Source organism: Corvus moneduloides, chromosome 26 (genome assembly GCF_009650955.1).
Source record: "Corvus moneduloides isolate bCorMon1 chromosome 26, bCorMon1.pri, whole genome shotgun sequence".
Classification (NCBI taxonomy): domain Eukaryota; kingdom Metazoa; phylum Chordata; class Aves; order Passeriformes; family Corvidae; genus Corvus; species Corvus moneduloides.
This window is the reverse complement of record NC_045501.1, coordinates 1,976,559-1,999,853: the sequence shown is the minus strand read 5'-3', so window position 1 is coordinate 1,999,853 and position 23,295 is coordinate 1,976,559. Positions and strand designations below refer to the sequence as shown.

Genomic DNA, 23,295 nt, shown 5'->3' with positions numbered 1-23,295 from the left:
TCCATTTTGAAGCAAGAAAAACAAAATTTCGCTCTCTGGGCTGAAGAATAATTTGAATTTCCCAGACGGGGGAAGGAGAATCCAGGGGTTTGACCAGCGGGGATGGGGAGCCAAAGGAGCTGTGACACAAAACCGGTGACAAAGAAGCGGTGACACAAACCCAGTGACACCGGGACAGGGTCAGGAGGAGCTGCGTGAGCCACCAGCCCCAGTTTGCCCAGTGCCAGCCCGGCAGGGGCTGTGGTTTGCCGTCCATCCACGATGTTTTCCATGAAGGACACGCTTCCCTCTGGAGCGTGGGATGCTGTCCCCACGCTGCTTGGGGCAGGGGACAGGGCAGCACCACACAGAGCTGCTGAGCTGGGAGAATTCCAGGCTGGAAGGACAAGGAATCACCGAGCGAGACGCCGATCCCACGGGCAGGCAGATCCTCTGAGAAATCCCACATTTTCACCCTCCTAAATCCCACCCTGCTCCAGCTCCCTCGGTTTTTCAGGATACAGGAATTCAGCCCTAAAAAGCCACCATGATAATGATGATGATGATGATGATGATGATGATGATGATGAGGATAATGTATCAGTAATAAAATGGGCTCCACAATCCATTTTCCCAGGGAATCTGCGCCCTCCGTGCCGGGAAGCAGCGTGACGCCGCGCTCATCCACGCGTTATCCAAAGGGAGCCGGAAAAACCCTTCCCACATCACGGCCCTGGCACATCAAACCCTCCCCGTGCTGCCACCAGCACCGAGGTGACAGCTCCCAGAGGAGCTGGCACAGCAGGGACAGGAGCGGCAGCTGCCACCCACGCACGGGAGCCTCCGGCAGGAAGGGCCGTGCCCAAATTCCCGCTCGGAAAAGGAGCCACAGGACGGGAACCTGCAATTTCCCTGCCACCCATGGGCTCGGAAAAGCAGCCCGTGGGCACCGAGCTGTCACTTTGGGGATGCTTTTGGCCACACGGGACATCATTATCCTGCGGCTTCCCGTGACCGGAATGGGAGACGCCTCCTCAGGGACACAAATAGAGGAGACAGAGAGTGATACGGAAGCGCTGCGGCTCAGCCCTGGCAGCCACCCTGTCCCTGCCACCCCGTTCCTGCCACCCTGTTCGTGCCACCCCATCCCTGTCACCCCATCCCTGCCACCCCATCCCTGTCACCCCATCCCTGTCACCCCATCCCTGCCACCCCGTTCCTGCCACCCTGTCCCTGCCACCCCATCCCTGTCACCCCATCCCTGTCACCCCGTGTCTGCCACCCTGTTCCTGCCACCCTGTTCCTGCCACCCCGTTCCTGTCACCCTGTACCTGAAGGTGCCCAGTGTCCCATGCCTGTCACCCCCTTTCTGAAGGTGCCCAGCACCTCGTCCCATCCCTGTGGGTGTCCAGCACCCCGTCCCTGTCACCCCATCCCCTGTCACCCATCCCTGTGCACCCCAAACCACAGCTCTGGTGACCCCCCCGCTGTCCCAGTCCCACTGGGTGTTCCTGCTGGAGGCAACAGGGAATCGACCTCCTCGGGATCACACCCAGGGACCCAGCAGAGCCTGGCTCCCGAGGAGTGGCCCGGGGACATCGCTGCCCTGGCCTGGGAACGACCCCCAGCAGCTCCAGGGGCTCCGGACACCGACGCAGGGAATTCCCTTTTCCCGCCGAGGGGAGCCCGCTCCGGGCTGCTCCGCAGGGCCACGGCTCCAGCCGGGCCTGGGGTTGGTGTCAGCCCCTGGCCGAAGGTGGGAAGTGACTGTTCCCACAACCCTGACCTTACTCCAGGCGGGATTTTCCTACGGCTTTCGCCATCCCTGCCCGTCCCGGCGCGGTTTGCTGGGATGAGCCCCGTGGGTGGCCCTGGAGGTGGCAATCGGAGCCTCCTGCCAGGCTGCTCCGTCTCCAGGAGCCTTTCCCTGTCCCAGCCCATGGCTCCAGTTCCTCCAGTCCATCCACAGAACTCCAGACCCCCCTGGCAGGCCTGGAATGACCAATTCCATGCCCAGGGCTCAGCTCGGGGTTTGTCCATAAAGCAGAGCAGCTGGACTGCTCCGAGAAACGCAAATGTTTGGAGCTCTGACTCCCTTTGGAGGCAGAACAAAGGCAGAAACAGGTTAAGATCCTAATCCTGGAGCGTGTTTGGGACCCATCCCGCCCCGAAAATCCCGGGAAGGTTTAGGTTGGATAGCAGGGAAAAATCGGTCCCTGGAAGGGCTGTCAAGCATTGGGAGGGGCTGCCCAGGGCAGTGCTGGGGTCACTGTCCCTGGAAGTGTCCCCAAAACCACGTGGAGGTGGCACCTGGGGACGTGGGTTAATGGTGAATGCAGCAGCGCTGGACTCTGATCTCAGAGGGCTCCTCCAGCACTAAAAATTCCATGTTTTTCTGGGATCTGGCTCTGCTGAGAGGCTGCGCTGCAGCCGTGGTCTGAGCTTTGATGTCACAGCCCTGCTCACGTGTGCTCCCAGCTCGCTGTGCCGGAAAAAAACACATCCAGAGGCGATCCTGTCTGGAGCCAGCGTCTCCCAGCAGAGCTCAGGCTGTGGAACTGCCCCGGGAGCCTGTTTAATTCCCTTTTTTCCTTGGAAAAGAGGCAGTAGGACAGCCCAGGGTGCTGCCAGCGAGGCCTGCTGGCTGTGCTGGCCAGAGGGAGGACAGCCTGGGATTTTCCGTGCTGCTCTCAGGTTTTTTTGGGATCAGTGTTTTTTCAGGATCAGATCCCGCCCTGCTGCCCTGTGAAGGATGCTGTGACCTTCCTTCTCTTCCCATTAGCCTGAGAGTGTCAGGAGCTGGGCAGCAGATTCCTTGGGAATGCATCCAGGAGGAGGAGGAGGAGGAGGAGGAGGAGGAGGAGGAGGAGGAGGAGGAGGAGGAGGAGCCTCACCTGCGGCAGAGCCGGCGGGGCCGGGGCCACCGTGGGGTCACCAAAGCTCAGCTTTTGCCCCAGCTCTCCCCCCTGGGAGTGGCCCAGCAGATCCCAGGCTCAGGCTCAGAGCTGAGCCCAGCCCGAGGCTGGATTTGTGTCCGTGACAGGGACAAGGGGACACCGTGGCTTTTCCATGGCAACCACGGAGATGCCGCTGCTCCGGCGCTGGAGTCTCCCGGCTTTTCCTCAGCTGGAAAAGCCTGAGGCCGTTCCCTCCCATCCTGTTCATCTGGGGAAAAGCCTGACCCCCACCTGGCTCCTTCCAGGGAATTGTAGGGATTGGGAAGCTCCCTCCTGAGGCTCCTTTTCCCCAGGCTGAGCCCCTTTCCCAGCTCCTCCTGGTGCTCCAGCCCCTTCTCAATGGCCATTCCTGCATTTCCAGCAGTTTTCCTGCAGAATTCCTGCTCCCATCCCTGCTCCCAGGGTTCTGGAGCAAAAGGAACGCCAGGATCACCCCAGGGGACAGTCCCTGGGAGCCCAGCCCTCACCCTGAGCCAGCAGCAGGGACTTTGCTGAGCCAGGGCCACCTCCAGGGGATGAACCAGGACAAGCCTGGACAGCAGCCTCTTCCCACTAAAACCTGGAATCCTTCCCTGTGCCACTCCTTATCCCTCCATCTGTTCCTTCCCGCCTCCCAGGGCGCCCAAGCCCTGCGAGGTTTGAGGTTGGAGGGTGCACACCTGTCCAGGTGAGGATCCTGCCTTTCCCCACCTGGAATCCAGCTGGGAATCCAGCTGGGCCTGGGAGAGGCGGATTCTCACCTCTGGGAGGTGCCAGGGATGAAGGGAACAGCAAACACAGGTGGGACCTGAGAGGAGGGACCTGCACCCGAAAGCCCAAACCCGCCTCTGCCTTCCCGGGGTGAGGGCTTGGGAAGCACCAGAGCTTGGGAGGGATTTGGGAAGCACCCAGAGAATCACGGAATTGTCAGGGCTGGAGGTCCCCGTGCTCAACACGAATTCAGGAACCTCCCAAAAGTCAAACACGCAGAGAAACCCCAAAACGCAGGACCCTCAGAGACAGAAACACAGCGGGGAATGTCCGTGCGTGGGTTTTTCCCGTGGGAATTCGGGAATTTGAGGGGCTCACCTGGCTCTGGAGCTCACTCTGCTGCTTTAGGCGCAGGTTCTCGGGCGTGTCTGCCACCATGGTGAAGGATTGCTTCGGGTAGTGTCTGCCGAGGGAAGGACACCGTTAACGCCACCGCCGTCCCCTGGCCCCACCCGCCCGGCTGCTCCGGAATTCCCAGCACGCGGAATCACGGAATGATGGAACCATTCAGGCTGGAAAAGCCCTCCAGCATCGTCCAGCCCAACCAGCACGGCCGTGTCACCCCAAACTGGTGTCCCCAGGGGGCCACATCCAAGCGTTCTCTGGAGGAGCTGGAGCTGGGGACGACACATGCACGGAGGGTTTGGCAGCTCCGGTTTGGGATGTGGGATTGCCCGGACAATGGGGTTTCTCCAACAATGGGATTTCTCCCCTGTGCCCAACACCTCCCCAGCCAGCCCTTTTCTCCCTGGGCTCTCTCCCAGTGTCGGATTTATCCCAAAAGGGCAGGAGCAGCGTTTTCCCCTGGGGGACAAAGCCATTCCAGGATTTCAGGACAGAGCTTTCCACAGCCCCAAGCTGCCCCCAGGGCCCCGTTATCCCAGGAGAAGCTGCTGGCTCTGCTCCCAGGCCCTCGGCTCTGCAGGGTCTGAGCTCTCCCTGACCGAAGTTTTGGCCATGGCAGCCTCACGCTGTGGTTCCCGGTGTGGCAGAATATCCTGATCCCAGCACAAACTGCACCAGGATAACGGGAACAACCACAGGAACGGGGTCAGGAATTTGGGAAGAGACTCAGGGGGAGTTCTGGGAGAAAGGAAATATCCAGGGCTCCAGCTGGAGGCTGCTTTCAGCCCTGCCCAAACTTCCCGGGGCCATTCCCAGCTCCAGGAGACGTGGAGCAGAGCAGGAGGTGAATCCCTGGATAACAGGGAGGGTTCAGTAGGCAAACCCCCAGCTGGGCCTGCCCTGACCCCAAAGGGCTGCTGGATTTGGGGTCTCTCAGCTGCCAAGAAGTGGAAAAGTCGGCCCCAACTAAGGAGCTTCACCCGCAGGCCCTGCATCCCGGAGGATGCTCCCACCGGATCCGATCCCCCAGCTGGAGCGAGAGGAGCATTTCCAGCCCGGCTGCCACGGAGGCAGAGCCCTCCACACCCCACAATTCCCAGGAAAAGCCTCGGGAGGAAACCTGAGCCGGAGCAGATGGTGGCTGTGGGCTGGCACTGACACCCAGCACGGCCCGAGCAGCTCCCGGGCTGCGGCGCAGATGGGAGAGGGGCACGGAGGGGAAACACATTTGGGAAAGGGGCATGGAGGGGAAACACATTTGGGAAAGGGGCACGGAGGGGAAACCCCTTTGGGAAAGGGGCACGGAGGGGAACACACATTTGGGAAAGGGGCACGGAGGGGAAACCCCTTTGGGAAAGGGGCACGGAGGGGAACACACATTTGGGAAAGGGGCACGGAGGGGAAATGCCTTTGGGAAAGGGGCACGGAGGGGAAACACACATTTGGGAAAGGGGCACGGAGGGGAAATGCCTTTGGGAAAGGGGCACGGAGGGGAAAAGGCCTTTGGGAAAGGGGCACGGAGGGGAAACCCCTTTGGGAAAGGGGCACGGAGGGGAAAAGGCCTTTGGGAAAGGGGCACGGAGGGGAAAAGGCCTTTGGGAAAGGGGCACGGAGGGTAAACACATTTGGGAAAGGGGCACGGAGGGGAAAACCCCTTTGGGAAAGGGGCACGGAGGGGAAAAGGGCACAGAGGGGAAACATCTTTGGGAAAGGGGCACGGAGGGGAAAAGGCCTTTGGGAAAGGGTCCCGGGTTGCTCTGTCAGAGCCTTAAAGCAGAATTCCCAAACTGGGATTGCTCCGGAATCCCCCAAACCGACTGCAGGGGAGTAAATCCCCGGTGCAGGGGGCACAGGGACAGCGCTGCTCCCATCCTGACCACGGTGACCACGCCTGGTGCTGCTCCACCCCCAAATCCATGCAAAACCTGGGATAACTTCCCTGGCAAAGCCATCCCAGTGTCCCCTCCTTAGAGGTGACCTGGGCTGAGCCCCCTGAGCACAGAACTGTGGAGGACAGCGAGGTCCCGTTGGTTTTTTGGGGATCCGAGGGCTCCCCCACAATGCTGATCCCTGCTCCAGGGCTGCCATTCCAACTGGGCTGCTCCAGCTCCCACATTTCCCTCACAGAGTCATGGAACGGGTTGGGAAGGACCTTAAATCCCATCCAGTGCCACCCCCTGCCACGGCAGGGACACCTCCCACTGTCCCAGCTTGTTCCCACTGTCCCATCCCGTTGTCCCACTGTCCCATCCCCACCATCCCAGCTGCTCTGGGAGCTGGGAGTCACCCCCAGGGTTCCAGAGGGATGGGAAAAGCTCTGGAGCAGCCCCAACCAGGCCCCCACTGGGCTGCAGCCCCAAACAAACCCAAACCCAGCCGGCAGCGGGGTTGGGAAGGATGAGAGTCAGTTTTACCCAAACACCAGATCACTGACTGCTCGGGGGATCGGGATAATCCCCGTTTGGATTCATCTGATTAGAGGGGAGATAACACCGGGCGCTCCGGCTCCTTCCCAGCACCTCCGGTGTGCCAAGGATTCCTGCTGGGATGCAGTGCCGAGGCAGGGGCTGCCCCCAGCCTGTGGCTGCTGCCCCCAGCCTGTGGCTGCTGCACAGAAATTCCTGCAGTGAAACCCCAATCGTGGTAAGATCTGATTGTCTGGGAGGCTCCCGAGCTCGCCAGGAGGATCAGGACACTGCAGGGGACAAGGTGGAGGGGCCTCAGGTCACGCCAGGGGAGGTTTAGGGTGGGATTTCAGGGAAAATTCATTCACTGGAAGGGCGGGCAGGCACTGGGACAGGGAAGGGGTGGAATAAATCGCTGGAAGTGTCCAAAACCACGTGGGACACCCACATTAGGGTGCAGAGCACTGCTGGGAGAATGGCTGGACTCTGCCCTCCGAGGGCTTTTCCAATGCTGGCGATTCTGGAATTCCAGAGGATCCAACACCAGCAGCATTTTGTGTTCTCCCAGGTGCCGTGAGGAGCTCCTGGCAGAGCCGGGGTTTAATTAATCAATTAATCCACTAAGAGCAACCCCTGGGCTCTGGGGGCCGGCCCTGAGCTTGTCTCTTGCCCGAATTCCTGCTCCTGGAGCCCTTCCTGGAATCCTGGAGCCCTTCCCTGAGCTCCTGGGGAGGCAGAGCCTGGCTCGGAGCAAGGTCAGAGGAAACGAAGCCACTTTGGGAGCCCCGGCAGCTCCACCCCTGAGCGAGCAGGGCTGGGGAAGGTGGCCCTGGCTGGGCTTTGGGGTCCCTTCCAACCCAAACCATCCCGGGATTTTGGGAGATCCCAGATCACGAATTCCCCCTGGGAAGGCACAGAGCATTCCCAGCCCCGTGCGGCGATTCCCGTCACCTCCGCCCGGGGTTTTTACAGACCCACAAGGTTTTCCCAGCGCTTTTTACCGATATTCCCGATGTGAACATTCCCCAGGGAAAGCGGGACACGGCCCAGGAAGGGCAAAGGCTCCTCTGGAGCAGCTCAGCCACAGCCCGGAGCTCCCGGAGCATCCACGGCGCTGCCAGCCGGGATCGTCCCATTGCCATGGCAACCGCATCCCTGCCCCGGGCATGCTGATAACACTCGGGAGGAGATCAGGTCCCAGCAGCCACCTCTGGATGCGAGAGGAGGGAAGCCCCAGCCACGGCGAGGGCTGGGAAGCACGGGATTCCATCCCTGTGGAGCTCAGGGAAGCTGGAAAACCGCGGGAGGAGGAGGAGGAGGGAAAAATAAAAATAACCTGGAAAACAACAAGCAGCCCGGCTGGAATGAACACAACGCTGTGTCCCGGCCTGGGAGAGCAGGAGACAGCCAGGGATGAAGCTGGAATTAGGTTTCCTTTGGATTTTGAGGAAATCTCCCAAGGATTTGAGGCAGCTTTTGCTCAGCCCTGAGTGAACATGCAGGAGGGATCCCTGTGCGCCGGGCGTGGGATGAACGGCACGGATTCGGGATCCTCCCGCGGGATCGGGCACCGCTTTTCCCCCAGCTCCATGGGGAAGAGGCGTTTCAGTCCTCAGGGAATTCCGAATTCGGGATCGGGCACCGCTTTCCCCCCAGCTCCTTGGGGAAGAGGCGTTTCAATCCTCAGGGAATTCCGAATTCGGGATCGGGCACCGCTTTTCCCCCAGCTCCATGGGGAAGAGGCGTTTCAGCCCTCAGGGAATTCGGAATTCGGGATCGGGCACCGCTTTCCCCCCAGTTCCTTGGGGAAGAGGCATCTCAGCCCTCAGGGAATTCGGGATCGGGCACCGCTTTCCCCCCAGCTCCATGGGGAAGAGGCGTTTCAATCCTCAGGGAATTCCGAATTCGGGATCGGGCACCGCTTTTCCCCCAGCTCCATGGGGAAGAGGCGTTTCAATCCTCAGGGAATTCCGAATTCGGGATCCTCCCCCGGGATCAGGCACCGCTGTTCCCTCCCAGCTCCCGGGGGCTGCTCCCTGGGGAAGAGGCGCTTCAGTCCTTAGGGAATTTCAGGCCGGAGGAGGGGGGGGTTCCTGCTGTCCCAGCCCCACACAGGGAGGGGAAAACCCCACCTCCCCCGCATGGGAATCAGCACCGGAGCCGCCAGCGATAAATTAAACCTTAATGAGGAGGCGGGGAGGGAATCGATTGCCCAGGGAGGCAGCGGCTGCGTGGGAACGGGGCGAGGACGGGCTCAGCCCCCCTCGTGTGGGGGTCTCGGGGGGAGCAGACCTCGTTTTCCCTCTCCCACAGCCAAAACCGCGGCTGGAGCAGAGCTGGAGGAGGCCCCCAGAGCCCCCCACCAGAAATCGGTTTGGGCAGGGGAAGCAGAGGGGGAGGGAGGTTTTTACTCCACCTGCCCCAAGCAGCGCGAGCCAAACCCACCCCAAAAGCAGCACAGAGAGTCCCGGGCTGCAGGGAGCGGTGCCAAAGGCTTCCCGAAGGGGAATGAGCAGGAATTCTGTGCCCACGGAGCTCAGAGGCCGTGCAGGGAGAGGCTTTTTGCCCACCCCCCATAACACACCCGCCCTTCGCTGCCTGTCCTGCAGGAAATCCCTGATTTATCCCAACAGGGAACAAAGCCATGCCAGGGGAAGATGGAATCCCAAAAGCTCTTAGGAAAACTGCCCAGGCTCCAGGCACGCGAGGATAAACGGGGGGGGGAGCTGCCTCGATCCGCCCCTCTCCCGACACACGGCGAGGAAATCATTAATCCCACGCAGCCCCGCGCTGACATCCGTGTAAAGTCTGCTGCTGAGGAACAGCTCTCCAGGCAAAACTTCCCGGAATAACCGGGATTCGGGGAATCGAACAGCTCCTGTGGGCTGCCCGAGGTGCCCCCAGCTCCTGGGTGAGGGCGCAGCAGGATCCCATTCCGGCAGGAGCGCCGGGGTGTTTGCCCTGCCGGAGGGGGAAGCGGGACGGGATCCAGGTTTCAGTGGGTGTTGGGAAGGTTGGGTTTGGTGCTGCTGCGGTGCTCAGGGTGGGTGTGTGGAGCTCCAGCATCCCACGGCTGCTCCAGCAGCAGCCAGGCACGGATTATCCCAAGGATTGATGGGCAGGAGCTTGGAGAGCTTGGAACAGAGCCAACAGAGAGACAGGGGGGGATTGGCTTGGGACACTCGGGGTCTGTCCTCACTGCTGGCATCCATCCAGCCATGGATCCATCCCTCCATCCATCATTTATCCATCCATTCCTTTATCCATCCATGGATCCATGAATCCATCCCTGGATCCATCCAGCCCTTCATTCATCCATGGATCCATGAATCCATCCCTGGATCCATCCATGGATCCATGAATCCACCCCTCTATCCCTTTATCCCTTCATCCATGGATCCATGAATCCATCCCTCCATCCCTTTATCCCTTCATCCATGGATCCATCCCTCCATCCCTTTATCCCTTCATCCATCCATGGATCCATCCCTCCCTCCATCCCTCCCCGGCCCGATTGGAGCCCGGATCCCTGCTGGAATCGCTGCCCCACTGAGCCCAGGGCCCCACAGGGATGGAGGAGCGAAGGCTCCGTGTGCTCCCTGCCGGGGACGGGGCAGGAAAACCCCTCCTTGAGCTGCAGCTCCACAGGATCCTGGGCGGGTGAGGAAAAGGGAGGAAAAGCCACCTCTGGATCCAGCTGGAAAAGGGGAAACCGAGGGGACACTCAGTGGGGCTGCAGCTTCCTCATGGGGGGACACGGAGAGGCAGCTTCGGGACAGGGACAGGACACGGGAAGGGCAGGAGCTGGGACAGGGAGGTTCAGGCTGGATTTTGGGAGAGGTTCTTCCCTCAAAGGGTGTCGAGCACTGATGGGGCTCCCCAGAGAGGCTCCCCAGACTGAGGTGAATCTCCCAGGACTCGCACCTCCATCCCAGTCCTGCCCTAAAAGCAGCGTTTCCCCCAAAAACCTCCCGTCCCAAGCAGCACCACTTGAGCTTGAGCAGCACTTCCACTTTCCCAAGCTGGAAATGAGGATAAACTCCCCTGGAATTCTCCTACGGTCACAGCCCCGAGGCTGCCAGAGCTCTGGGAGCGTTTGGACAACGCCCTCAGAGACAGGGTGGGATTTTGGGGTGTTTGTGCCTCACGATCCTTGGGGGTCCCTTCCAGCCCAGGATATTCCAGGATTCCACACAGAACAGCGCAGGGACCCCGTGCTCAGCGCCAGCCAAAAAACCCCTCACTGGCAGCACCCCCACAGCGGGAAAAGAGCTCCTTGAACCCTCCAAATCCCACAAAAGCCCGGCTCCTGCTCCCAGCAGAGGAGCCCCCGGAGGCTGCGGCGGCCCAGACGAGGCGGCTTTTGCGGCGCTGCTAAATCAGGTCAGCGGAGTCTCCTCCGGCCAGAGATCCCGTCTGGCTCCCGCATTAGGAGCTGAGCACGGCAATTCCGAGGCGGATGAGAGCTCATCCGGCTCCGTGCTCCCGCGGGAGAAGGATCCGGCTGCTCTGCGGATCCTCCCGGCGGCCCCACAGAGAAAGGGCTCGTTTGGGGGGCTGCTGGCGATTCCTGCACCGCCCCAGGCAGGGATCAGGGAGGGGATTTCCATAGGGAGGTCGGGAAGCAAATCCAGACTATCCACAGCAGCACCGTGGCTCGGTTTCCATGGGATCCATAATTCCCACCTTCCCAGCCCCGCAGCAGGAGAGGGGCTTGGAGCGATGCCACTCCCAGATGGAGGTGAAATCTCCCAGCACTCATACCCCATCCCATCCCAATCCTGCCCTAAAAGCAGCGTTTCCCCCAAAATCCTCCCATCCCAAGTGGCAGCACTTGAGCTGCTGCCTTTGGGGCTTTTCCCAAGCTGGAAACGAGGATAAATTCTGGAACACCGGCAAAAACTCCTGTGAAGGCAGCCTGGCATCGCCCAGCTGCTCTCCAGGGACAACTGATGGGATCTGGGAGCTCCAGGACCAGACCCTGCATCTCCAGCACCACCCAACCCCGAGTCCCATCCCCCAGCAAGGCCAAAAAATCCCCGGGGATGATGTGAGAGCCGCCAGTGTTTGGGGAAAAACCTCTGGAGCTCCAAGTGTTGCTTACACTGAGGCTTTAAAGAGATTGATCCATCAAGGAGCAGCCCCGAGTGCCGACATCCCCTGTCTCTGCGGCTCACAGGGGTGGCAGCCACATCCCAGCAGCTGGATCAGGGATTTGGGAAAGATCCGGGAAAGATTCGGGAGAGAAGAGTTAAACAAAGGAAGCAATTGGCTGTGCCTGCCAGGAGGCTCCGAGGTCACATCCTGCCTTTCAAAGAGCTGCTGGAGCTCGGGACGAGCTTAAAAAATAAACTGTGCCTTTGTCAGCAGCGAGAGCAGCCCCGATCCGCAGCCATCCCACCGGGAACGGGGGCAGGCTGCAGGGAAGGGCTTGGATCCTCCCAGTGTTTTCCAGGGAAGAGCTGCCAAAATGTGCAGCTCCCAGCCTGCCCCAAAGCGGCTCTGGGGAGCCCAGCTCCCAGCTCAGCACGAGTTTGTAGGATGGGAGTCCTCCAGGATTTGTCCCAGTGCCAGAGGGGGCAGGAAAGGCCAATCCCATGGTCAGGGATGTTTTGGGGGAGAGCAGTGGGAACGGGGCTTTGCTCGCCAGCTCTGCTCTCTGTGGGTGCAGCAGGAGCCGTCCCATCCCATCATTTTCCATCTTATCCTATCCCCTCCCATCCTTTCTTATCCCATCCCATCATTTTCCATCTTATCCTATCTCCTCCCATCCTTTCTTATCCCATCCCATCCCATTCATTCCTATCCCATCATTTTCATTCTTATCCCATCCCCATCCCAGTCCCAATCCCAACCCCAAAGGCTCCCAGCAGCTTCCCAAGGGATGGCCAGCCCGTTTCCATACCCTGCTCCAATCCATACCGGGAATATCTCAAGGGAACGCGGGAGGAAGTGGGTGCCAAGCTGGGAAGTCAGAACTGACCCCTGGAAAGGGCTGTGACCCCGAAACAGAGCAGGGCTGGTGCTGACCCCGCTGCTGGGAGCAGAGTGCACAGGGCAGCACAGCCAGGATCTTCCACCGGGTTTTCCTGGCCCCAGGCACGGATAAATTTGGGAAAAATCAACATCCAGGTGCAGGTCAGGGCTGGGCAGCCCCTGCCGCCCTCCCGGCTCCGAGCTCAGCCCAGGGCAGAGGGAAACTCCTCAGTTCCACACATCCCCTCCTCATGCCAGGAACAGCTGGGAAGCGTCCTCCAGATGTGCTGAGAACATCTGGAGCCGCTGGGAAGGAGCAGCACTGAGCAGGGTGAGCCCTGGAGGGAAAGGAGCGATTCCCGCGGGGATCACGGCTGGATTTCCCCTTTCCCACCTCGCCCACAAACTGGTGCTGCTCACTGGGGAGTTACTGGTTGGAGCTCCTCTCCCAGTGCTGGGAGAAGCCGGGCATGGAGAGGTGACAGCTCCAGAGGGAAGGTGACAGCCAGGAATGGGGTGGAGGGAGGGCAGCCCTAAGGAAAGGTTTGGGATTTCCAGGAGCACCGGTGCCAGCTGTGACAGGTCCGTGGCACTGCCAGCGCCCCGAGCAAGCCCTTCCCAAGCCCTTCAGAAAAAGAGGATTCTCCAACGATTCCAGCCATTAAATCCCAGCTTTCCCCTCTCCTCTTCCTCAGCAAACCCTTCCCCGAGCACAGCAGAGCTGCAGGATGGCCCCATATCCCAAAATCCATCAATTCCATGGCTCCTTTTCCCACAGGACACGAAGCACACCCTGCTCCGAGCCCCACAGCCCAGGGGCAGCTCCTCTGATCCCGGAACACAAATAAAACCCGAGATAAACACCTGGACATCATCCCAGCAGCAGAGTTGTTCCTCTTTTCCTTCCTGCCCCCCACTTCCCAGGCTGCAGGATCACCCCATGGATGTGGGGGGCTGCTCCCAGATGGAGCAGGGAGGGTGCCAGGAGCGATCACTGCTCCTCCTGAGAGCCGCTCACCGATTTTTTTCCAAGCAAGGAGTTGCCCTGGAGGTCCTGGATCACGGGAAGGCAGGATTTTAACAGCCAGCGAGGTTTTTTGGGGGGTCATCAGCAGGATTGAAGGGTTTGACAGTGCCAGGTAAGCCCTGACTCAGTGGGGAGGAATCCCAGCCCCAAATCTGCATCCCCCAGGACAATTTTGGGGCCGTGACGGGTGTGGTTTCCCTGCCAGGGGAGGAATCCCAGCCCCAAATCCACATTCCCTGGGACATTTTGGGGTCGTGATGGGCATGGTTCCCCTCCCAGCCCCAAATCCGCATCCCCTGGGATATTTTGGGGCCGTGCCGGGTGTGGTTTCCCTGCAGGGGAAGCAGCTCCACGAGGGAAAGCTGAAGTCAGGGCAGATGGAGAGCCGGGACCTGCTGACACTCCCCCCACCCTCCAGGAGGTATTTTTGGCAGCCTTTTAGTCCCTTTTTGAGGGGGAAAAAGGCAGTTTAGTGAGGGGGATGTGGAGATGGAGCAGCAGCACGATTTCCTCGGGTTTTGGGGATGGTGGCTCCAGGATTGTGGGGCTGAGCAGGGGGTTTGGATGGGCAGCACATCCCAACAAAGGAGGATGTGTCAGCCCAGGCTGCCTCTGCTCGGAGCAGGAACTGCTTCAACTTCCTGCCAGCTCCTCTGATCCAGCAGGGAAACAACCCCTGATCCCAGAACCAGATCCCTCTGATCCAGCAGGGAAACAACCCCGATCCCAGAACCAGATCCCTCTGATCCAGCAGGGAAACAACCCCTGATCCCAGAACCAGATCCCTCTGATCCAGCAGGGAAACAACCCCTGATCCCAGAACCAGATCCCTCTGATCCAGCAGGGAAACAACCCCTGATCCCAGAACCAGATCCCTCTGATCCAGCAGGGAAACAACCCCTGATCCCAGAACCAGATCCCTCTGATCCAGCGGGGAAACAACCCCGATCCCAGTCCTGGGAGCAGCAGCAGATCCCTCTGATCCTAAAGGGAAACAACCCCAACCCCAAACCCAGGAGCAGCAGCGAATCCCTCTGATCCTAAAGGGAAACAACCCCAACCCCAAACCCAGGAACAGCAGATCCCTCTGATCCTAAAGGGAAACAACCCCAGTCCCAAACCCAGGAACAGCAGATCCCTCTGATCCTAAAGGGAAACAACCCCGATCCCAATCCCAGGAACAGCAGATCCCTCTGGTCCATGCCCTGGGATGTACCCACAGCCAGAGCAGGGCTCTGGACAGGGATGCATCCAGCCTGGAGCCGTCTGTTCCCCAGCAGGAATCCAGGCAAACCCACGGAATGAGTTCCTGCCCTTGGCTCCAAGGACCAGGAGCAGACAGAGCAGACGATCCCAGTGGCCGAGGGAGGCGGAGAAGGAGCCCCTTGCCCAGGATCCTGCTCCTCCTCCCCATCCCAACCCGGCTGCCCTCGGCATTCCAGGCAGCACCACCGCCCAGGGATGGCTCTGAACACTTCCCAGATGGAATATTCAGCTTTGAACTCTCATCCAGGATTTTCCAGGAGGGATTTGTGCTGCACACGGAGCCGAGGGGGGGGATCTCCCTGGCTCCCTCAGCTTCAGCACCGCTCCAGCACAGTAAATTAAACATCAAAACCTCTACAAAATGGATTTTTGGGAGCAGCTGGGCCCTGGAACACGAGTTTTGCCTGCCTCTTGTATCCAGGTTTTCCCGACTTTTCATTCAGAGGAGCTTGAGAATGCCCTGGATTCTTCCACTTTTGGTTCAAAGCGCTCAGGCCAAGAGGCCAGCCCAGCCCTGAATGTCACTTCCAGGGAGCCACCAGTCCCTCCCAGTGCCCAGCTGGAGCCAAGGAGGGCACAGCGAGAGGGGTGGGCACCGTCCCATCCGCCACCAAGCAATTCCCACACGCCGGCACCGGGAACCCAAAGGCTTCTCCCGGATTTATGGCTGGGGGAATGTCAGGGGCTGGAGGAAGCCCAGCCCTCTTCCTCCTGCTCTCCTGAAGAAAGGAGCTCAGGAATTTGGCAGGGGGCCACGGCTGGAACAGAGAGGACCCTGTGCCGAGGCATGTTTGGAAAAGCAGCCTCTCCCCTGCCAGGATAAACGTTGCTTTTCCACCCCCTTCTCCAGGCACAGAAGACTTTGCCCCTCCGCTCCAACTCCAGCAAATTTGGGAAGGGTGGGCTCCTCCCGGGATGTCCCCAGCCAGGCACACCTTGCCTGGAATTTCTGGTTTCCCAGGATATTCCTGGGAGCAGCTGAGAAGGACTCGACCCCAAATCCGACCCTGGAGCTTTCCCTTCTTTCCACATTCCGGCATTGCAGCCCCCTCCCCCCTGGAAAATCCAGGGCTTCCAGCTGCTCCCACTTCCCTTAGCTTTAAGCCAAGGAAAATGGAAAGAACAAAGGATTTCGGGCAGTTCGAGCATCCAGAGCTGCCCCGGGGCAGGGGCTGGGAAGGGTTAAAGCAGCAGCAGCATCAAAGGGAGCCCCGAGAGAGGGGGGTGAGATGGGCCGAGGTTGCGCAGACTCCTTGGAATGTCAGGAATTTCCCATTATTATCCCACTTCCCTTCCAGCAGCCTGGAGGGAGAGCACAGGCACAGGACCCCAGGCCCGTGTTCCACGGTCCAGGGGAGAAAGCTTTGGATCAGGACACTCTGGAAAGCTCAGCTCTGCCAGGCTGAGCTCCCTGCAGCGCCCCAAATCCTCATCCCCCAGACCCAGAGCCCAGCTGCCTCAGGACACACATCTCCCCCTCACAGGATTCCAGAAGTTCCCGGTTTCCTCCCAAAAGTTGGAGCTCACACGGTGCAGTTTCCCCTCCCAAAAAAAAAAAAAAAAAGCTATTTATTTTCAACCAGTTATTTGCTGTTTCCCAACCCACTGTGAGATCCTGGGAATCGCCATTCCCTGCCAAACCTGGAATGTTTCCAGTCTCCTCTGAGTCCAGCTGAATTCCCAGCCTTTGGACAAGCCCTGGTCACCACCAACACCCAACCCCAGCAACAACCACCTATAAAAACCTCAGAAGTGGGAGGGTTTGGCCAAGGTCTGCTCTCAGCACTTCTCTTTTCGGTGTAACTCAGACGCAACCAGGAAGAGTAAATTTAGATCAGTTTAGGGATATTGGGAAGAAATTCCTCCCTGGGAGGGTGGGGAGGCCCTGGCACAGGGTGCCCCATCCCTGGCAGTGTCCCAGGACAGGCTGGATGAGGCTTGGAGCACCTTGGGATAGTGGGAGGTGTCCCTGCCCATGGGACTGGATGGGATTTAAGGGCCCTTCCCACCCAAACCATCCTGGAATTCCGTGACTCCAACACCAATCCCACAGGGATGTTGTCAGGATCAGCATTTTTAAAGCACCCTGTGAACACAGCACTCTAGTCCAGTGCTAAGCAATTAATTACATTAATTATATTCCCTAATTTTCCCTCTAAGCACTGCCAGTGCATAAGGAGCAGCTACAAAAATTGGATTTCCAATCTCCCTTTTAGATATTTAATATTTTGAGTGCACAGAGCTTGGGACCAGCCAGGAAAGGGGAAGGCAACTCGGGGTCCTTCTTGATAAGGAAATAAATAACAAAAAAAAGGTTGGAAGGGAACATGCATGGCTCAGGAAAAGGTGGAAAGGCCCAGGAAAAAGGGCCCAAGGGACAAAAAAGGGATCGGGAAAAGAAAGGGCCCAGAGGGAAAAGAAAAAAAAAAAGGGGGCCAGGGAGCAAAGGCCCAGAAGAAAAAGGGCCCAGAGGAAAAAAAAGCCCAGGAAAAAGGACCCAGGAAAAAAAGGTGTAAAGGAAGAAACGGGCCCAGGAAAAAATAGGGCCCAGAGGAAAAAAATAGCTCAGGAAAAAGGGGCCGAGGAGGAAAAGGGGCCGAGGAGGAAGAGGAGGAGGAGGAAAAGGGGCCGAGGAGGAAGAGGAGGAGGAAAAGGGGCCGAGGAGGAGGAGGAGGAGGAGGAAAAGGGGCCGAGGAGGAGGAGGAGGAGGAGGAAAAGGGGCCGAGGAGGAGGAGGAGGAGGAGGAAAAGGGGCCGAGGAGGAGGAGGAGGAAAAGGGGCCGAGGAGGAAGAGGAGGAGGAAAAGGGGCCGAGGAGGAGGAGGAGGAAAAGGGGCCGAGGAGGAAGAGGAGGAGGAAAAGGGGCCGAGGAGGAGGAGGAGGAGGAGGAAAAGGGGCCGAGGAGGAGGAGGAGGAGGAGGAAAAGGGGCCGAGGAGGAGGAGGAGGAGGAGGAGGAGGAGGAAAAGGGGCCGAGGAGGAGGAGGAGGAGGAGGAGGAGGAAAAGGGCCCAGGCAGCCGCTCTGTTCCACCCTGCCCTGCCTCCATCCCCCACACCGAAGGATTTCGCCTCCAAGGTTTATTTATTTACCTCCGGATTCTTTCCCCGGCAGCGCCCGGAAATTCGGGGGGGTGCACCTGGCCCAGCCTGGCACAGGTGACCCCGACCCCAAAGGGAATTCCTGCCCTCCCCACACCCCTGGAGGGGCACAGACTGCCCTGAGCTCCTCCTTGGAGGGGACCCGGACCAAGACCAGCTCCAGCTCAATGGAGCTGCTTCAGAATTTCTCCCCTTTTTCCTGCTCAGGCTGGACCTGGAGAGCGGCCAGCAGCACTGAAAGGTGGAGAACGCAGGTTTAATACCGGTATTAACTGGGGGTGTGACCCTGGTTTAACAGCAGGGTTCACTGGTTTAATATCGGTATTAACTGAGGGTGTGATGGCGCGACTCCTGGTTTAACACCAATGGTAACTGGTTTAATACCAGTATTAACTGGGGGTACAACCCTGGTTTAACAGCAGTGTTAAGTGGTTTAATACTGGTATTAACTGAGGGTGTGACTCCTGGTTTAACACCAATGTTAACTGGTTTAATACCAGTACTAACTGAGGGTGTGACCCTGGTTTAACACCACTGTTAACTGGTTTAACACCAGTGTTAACTGGGGGATTTCCCCCTGGTTTAATACCAGTATTAAATGGGGGTAAGACTTCTGGCTTAAACTTGTGTTAACTGGTTTAATACCAGTTTTAACTGAGACTGCAACCCCTGGTTTAACACCAGTGTTAACTGGTTTAATACTGGTATTAACGGGGGTGTGACCCCTGTTTTAACACCAGTGTTAACTGGGGAGGGGGTTCCCCTGGTTTAGTACCAGTATTTGCTAGCTTAATACCAGTATTAAATGGGGATGTGATCCCTAGTTTAACACCAGCGTTAACTACGGCATAACACTGGTTTAACACCAGAATGAACTGGTTTAACACCAGTATTAACTGTGGATGTAACCCTGGTTTAACACCAGCATTAACTGGAGCTGAGACTTTTCCAGCCAAGGCTTTACCTCCCTCCCCAAAACCCCGCAGAGCAGCAGCGAGGGAGCTCCTGCAGAGCTCGGGGTGCCCCACACCACCCATTTCTTGGTGTCCGAGAGAGGAACAGCCAGGAAATCCCACAGAAATCCCACGGCAGGCGCCTCCGGAGCAGGGACTCACGCGTTGCAGTACGGCTTCTTCTCGTAGCCCTTGTAGTTCTTCATGTTGAGCGTCATCTTGCAGGTCTCGCAGTGGAAACACGATTTGTGCCAGAACTGCAACACAGACCGACAACCATCAGCGCCAGCGATCCCAAAATCAGGCTGGAATCCCCGCTGGAATCCTGCAATTCCCACCCAGCTGCTCCCGGGATGGCAGCGGTGGCACCTGTGATGCCAGGAAAACCTGGAGCTAAACCAGGGAATAGCCTGGCTAATTCAGGCTAAAATCCTGAACAGCAGATCCCTCTGATCCTAAAGGGAAACAACCCCAACCCCAAACCGAGGAACAGCAGATCCCTCTGATCCTAAAGGGAAACAACCCCAACCCCAAACCCAGGAACAGCAGATCCCTCTGATCCTAAAATCCGATCTCTCCTCATCTTCCCAACACATTGAGCCCAGCAGGGGGGAAGGATCCCACTTCCAGAGCTCCAGGAATTCATGGATGGGAGAAGCTCCTTCAGCACGAGGGGCACCTCGGCAGAGGGAACTGCTGCACTTCAAGGCTTCAAAGCTGCTGCTTTGGGGGATTTTTGTTCCTTTCTGCTGCTCTTTGCCCGCTGCCAGCCAGAAGAGCAGGTCAGGTGAGGCTGCACAAGCCAAGCAGGAAAAGGTTCTCATGGGAAGCAGACACGGATCCAAGGTGAAAGATCCAGCCCCAAAATCCAGCCCGTGACCCCACAGCCCGGGCTGTGACACCCAACAAACCCTAAAGGAGCAGTTTAAGGTTCTTTTTTAGGGCTGCTCTTATTAAAGGAATGATTCCCACTTGGCACTGGGCTGGCCCCCAGGCTGGGAGGAGCCCGAGGAGAACAGCTCAGAGCTGCTTCCGAGGAATTAAACGTTGGATTCGATGATCTTGGGCATCTTTTCCAACCAAAACGATCCTGATTTCGTGATTCTGAGGCTGCTCAGCCCCGCACGGACCAAGTCCAACGTCCTGCCAGACCCCAATGTCCAGACTCTGTGTTTCCATGGGGATTTGAGGGATCTGGTGTGAATTCCCAGGGCTCAGCCCAGAATGGGAATTTCCTGGGGCTTCCTCCTGGGCTGAGCTGGAGCAGGAAACAGGGAAAGCACCACCTGGGGCAACACCTTCACTCCCTCAAAGCTGGGTCTGCTCACTCCAGGTCAGCCCTAGGGTAACCCCCTCAGCTCCCAAACCCCCCCAAAAAATCAGAGAAAACCCCGCCAAAAGCCCAATTAGCAGCTGCAAGCACTAATTAGAGGCCAGGCAGGTGCGACACCCAGGCCTGTAACACTCAAGCAGCAAACTCAGGGCACCCAGCTGCCGCTTCTCGCTGGAATTTCCACCTTAAGACACTCAAGAAGCCAATTCCCCACTCCAAGCCGGCCTGGATTGTGTTCCCACAGGGAGCCAAGCCCTGCTGCCACCTCCCCTGGCGCCACACCCCGCACACAAACACTGCCAGGCTCTGGCGACGTGACTCAGCCCGGGAGGGGACAATTTTTCCTCCTTTCAATCGCTCTGAGCAATGGATTTGTTCCTCCCCTCTGCTCACACCAGTTCCTCCAGCCGGAGGGGTTTTGCTCCTCCATCCCTTCCCAGGGTGGTTTTCACCCTTCCCAGCTTTTGGGCTCCAGCAGCTGGATGGATCCCAAGTTTTCTGGGCTGGTTGGAAGTGCCAGGCTGTTACAGGGGATGAAGGGCCCTTTCCGAGCCGCCAGTGATGCCACCGTCGATCTGCAGCCAGCACCATTCCAGAGCCTTCTCCTCAAGGAATCTCCCAGCTCCCAGGAGGATTGGGCACTGCCAGCTGCCCGCCTGCCACGGCAGCCCACAGCAGGGCAACACTCCCAGGCAGGCTCTGCTCCCATTCCCAGCACATTCCCGCCCCACTTCCCATCAGGAATTGCTCAGCAGCGGCATTCCCAGCCTGAGGCTCTTCCCGAGGCTCTCTGCAGCCCGGGCAGGGAGCTGGGATGCCCACGGAGCGCTTTTCCCTGTCCTCAAGCCTCGCTGCCACTGCACTTTGCCTCACACCGATGGAATTAACGCTGGATCCACAAAAATCTACGGCAGCACTAAAAGGAGGCTGGAGCACGACCGGACACAGGGGACCAGGAGTTATTTCAGTTCCAGAAACTCTGCTGTGGAGAAGGAGGACAGGCTCCAAACGGGGTTTCAGAGGAGCACGAACGCCCTGTGCTTCCCAATTCCGAGCCTGGAGCGCTCCAAGGGCCTGGAGGGGATCTCAGGTGATCCCACATCCCTGCAGGCTGGCCAGGATGGGGAGCACAGAGCAGCAGCGATGGAGCCCTTGGAGCAACTTTCACTCCCAGCAGAGTGGGGACAGAGCTCAGAGCCGCAGTGGTGGCACCTGTTTATAGGATCATGGAAAGGTTTGGGTGGGAAGGACCTTAAAGCCCATCCAGTTCCACTCCTGCCATGGGCAGGGACACCTCCCACTAGCCCAGGCTGCTCCAAGCCCTGTCCAGCCTGGCCTGGGACATTTCCAGAGATCCAGGGGCAGCCACAGCTGCTCTGGGTCCCACCAGGCAAAGCCTTTGCTCCACACCTGGAACACCTGTAAGCCCAGGGAACATCCTGGCTAATTTAGGACAAAATCCAATGTCTCCTGATCTTCCCAACGCATTCATCCCAGCGGGGGAAAGGATCTTGCTTCCAAAGCTCCAAACGCCACACCTGGAGCAGGCACCAGCAGAGACCCCAGGATTCCAGGACAACACCCTGGGCTGGACACAAACCCTGGGTGAGGCTCAGGGCCCTGTGCAGCTCAGGCTGAGCCCAACCCAGCCCTCTGCAGGTTCCGCAGCTGCTCCGGGTGTCACTTCCCCAGCGGAAACCAGAGCCAGCAGCGGCCCCGTCCCCGTGGGGGCAGGGACAGCAGTGTCCCCAAAGCCACTCGGGCCAGGGCAAGGGGCAAGCGCCAGGTCAGCGCCGTGGGCAGGCGCTCCCACTCCCGCTAAAGCGGCGAGTTTTCCATAAATCCCGACGGGAAGCGGACTTTCCCTGGTTCCAGGGGCAAAGTGGGCACATCCCAGGCACCCCAAGGCTGTGGCTGTCCCCTCCCCGAACAACTCCTGCGAACGCGCCCCGGCTGCCCTTCGGACTCCGCTCCGGGAAAAGCGGGGCCAGAGTCACTCCGAGCGTTTTATGGGAAGTGGGGCAGCTCTCCGGTGAAACGGGAGCCGGAGGCGCTCTCAGGGCGGGGTGAGCCGCGCCACGAGCCCGCTGTGCCATGGTTTTTAGGAAGAGGAAGTAGGTGAGGAGCCCGAGGAGGACAAGATGGTGACTGAGGGCTCCTGGCTGCTCCCGACAGCTGGAATCCACCATCGTCTGCTGGGGCTCCCGGCTCCCAGGGCACAGGGCCCGGGCAGAGCCTGAGCACGGGGGAGCGACGGGTCAGGCCCCCCTTCCCTGCCCCTTATCCGCAATCCTGGGATCCCCCTTCCCTCCCAATCAGCCTCAATCCCGACACTCCCCTTCTCTTCCAGTTAGCCCAAATCCCAGCACCTCTTTTCCCTTCCCATTATCCTCAACCCCAGAGCCCCGCTTCCACTTATCCCCAATCCCAGAACCCTCCTTCCCTTCCTATTACCCCCAATCCCAACACCCCCTTTCCCTTCCAAATATCCCCAATCCCCTTTTCCCCTTCCTATTATCCCCAATCCCGAAATCCTGCAGCTCCTGGTGGCTCCCAGAGCCACTCAGTGCCCCCACATCCCAGGACTCGGGGGTGATAGTTCAGCTCCGAGCCATTCCCAGCCTCAGGAAGAAGCCTCATCCCTTAAAAATGCGAGCAACAGGGTCTGCCGGAGCTCAGGAATGCCGCTGGAGAGCGGAGCGTTCTCCCAGTTACTTTTTTTAGTCCCTAAACTGGTTGTCCCAGAAGCCTGGGAGAGGAGGGGGAGGAGAGTGGCTCCAGAGGAAAGTAAATCCCATGGGAACAGCACCGGGAATGGAGACCCCACCACCAGGTTCCTCCAGAGCTTTGGTTTTGAGGGGAAAATATTCCAAAAGAAATAAATTTAAAAAAAGGGGGACACTCCAGGTGAAGAGAGACAGCCCCAGAGTGGAGGGATGGGATTTTGGAACAGGGAAGTATCAATTGGGATGGAAGATTTGAAAAAACCAGAAAAAAAAGACACGGGGAAAAAGCTGGATAATGGAAACCAGATGAGGTTCCCGGTTTCAGGGAAGCGTTAACTGTTGCTTTCCTTGGGCCTCCACACGGATGTGCTGCCTTGGAATCGGAGAGATTGAAATAAATCGAAATATTTCATATGGAAGGATAAGCTGGGGACGCAGCCGGAGCCCCCCGGGAAAAGAGCTCCGTCCCTGTCCCCTCCCTC

At 58.7% G+C, this 23,295-nt stretch overlaps 1 protein-coding gene across 1 annotated transcript in view; it reads right to left on the bottom strand.

The window, feature by feature from the left end:
* Positions 1–23,295, bottom strand: part of LASP1 (LIM and SH3 protein 1) — a 31,935-nt gene that overhangs the window by 8,003 nt on the left and 637 nt on the right. The window contains exons 2-3 of the mRNA XM_032134270.1: positions 18,917–19,011; positions 4,005–4,089 (exon numbers count right to left, since the gene is read on the bottom strand). Coding sequence (XP_031990161.1) covers positions 4,005–4,089; positions 18,917–19,011 — 180 coding nt within the window. The remainder of the gene's footprint in view (positions 1–4,004; positions 4,090–18,916; positions 19,012–23,295) is intronic.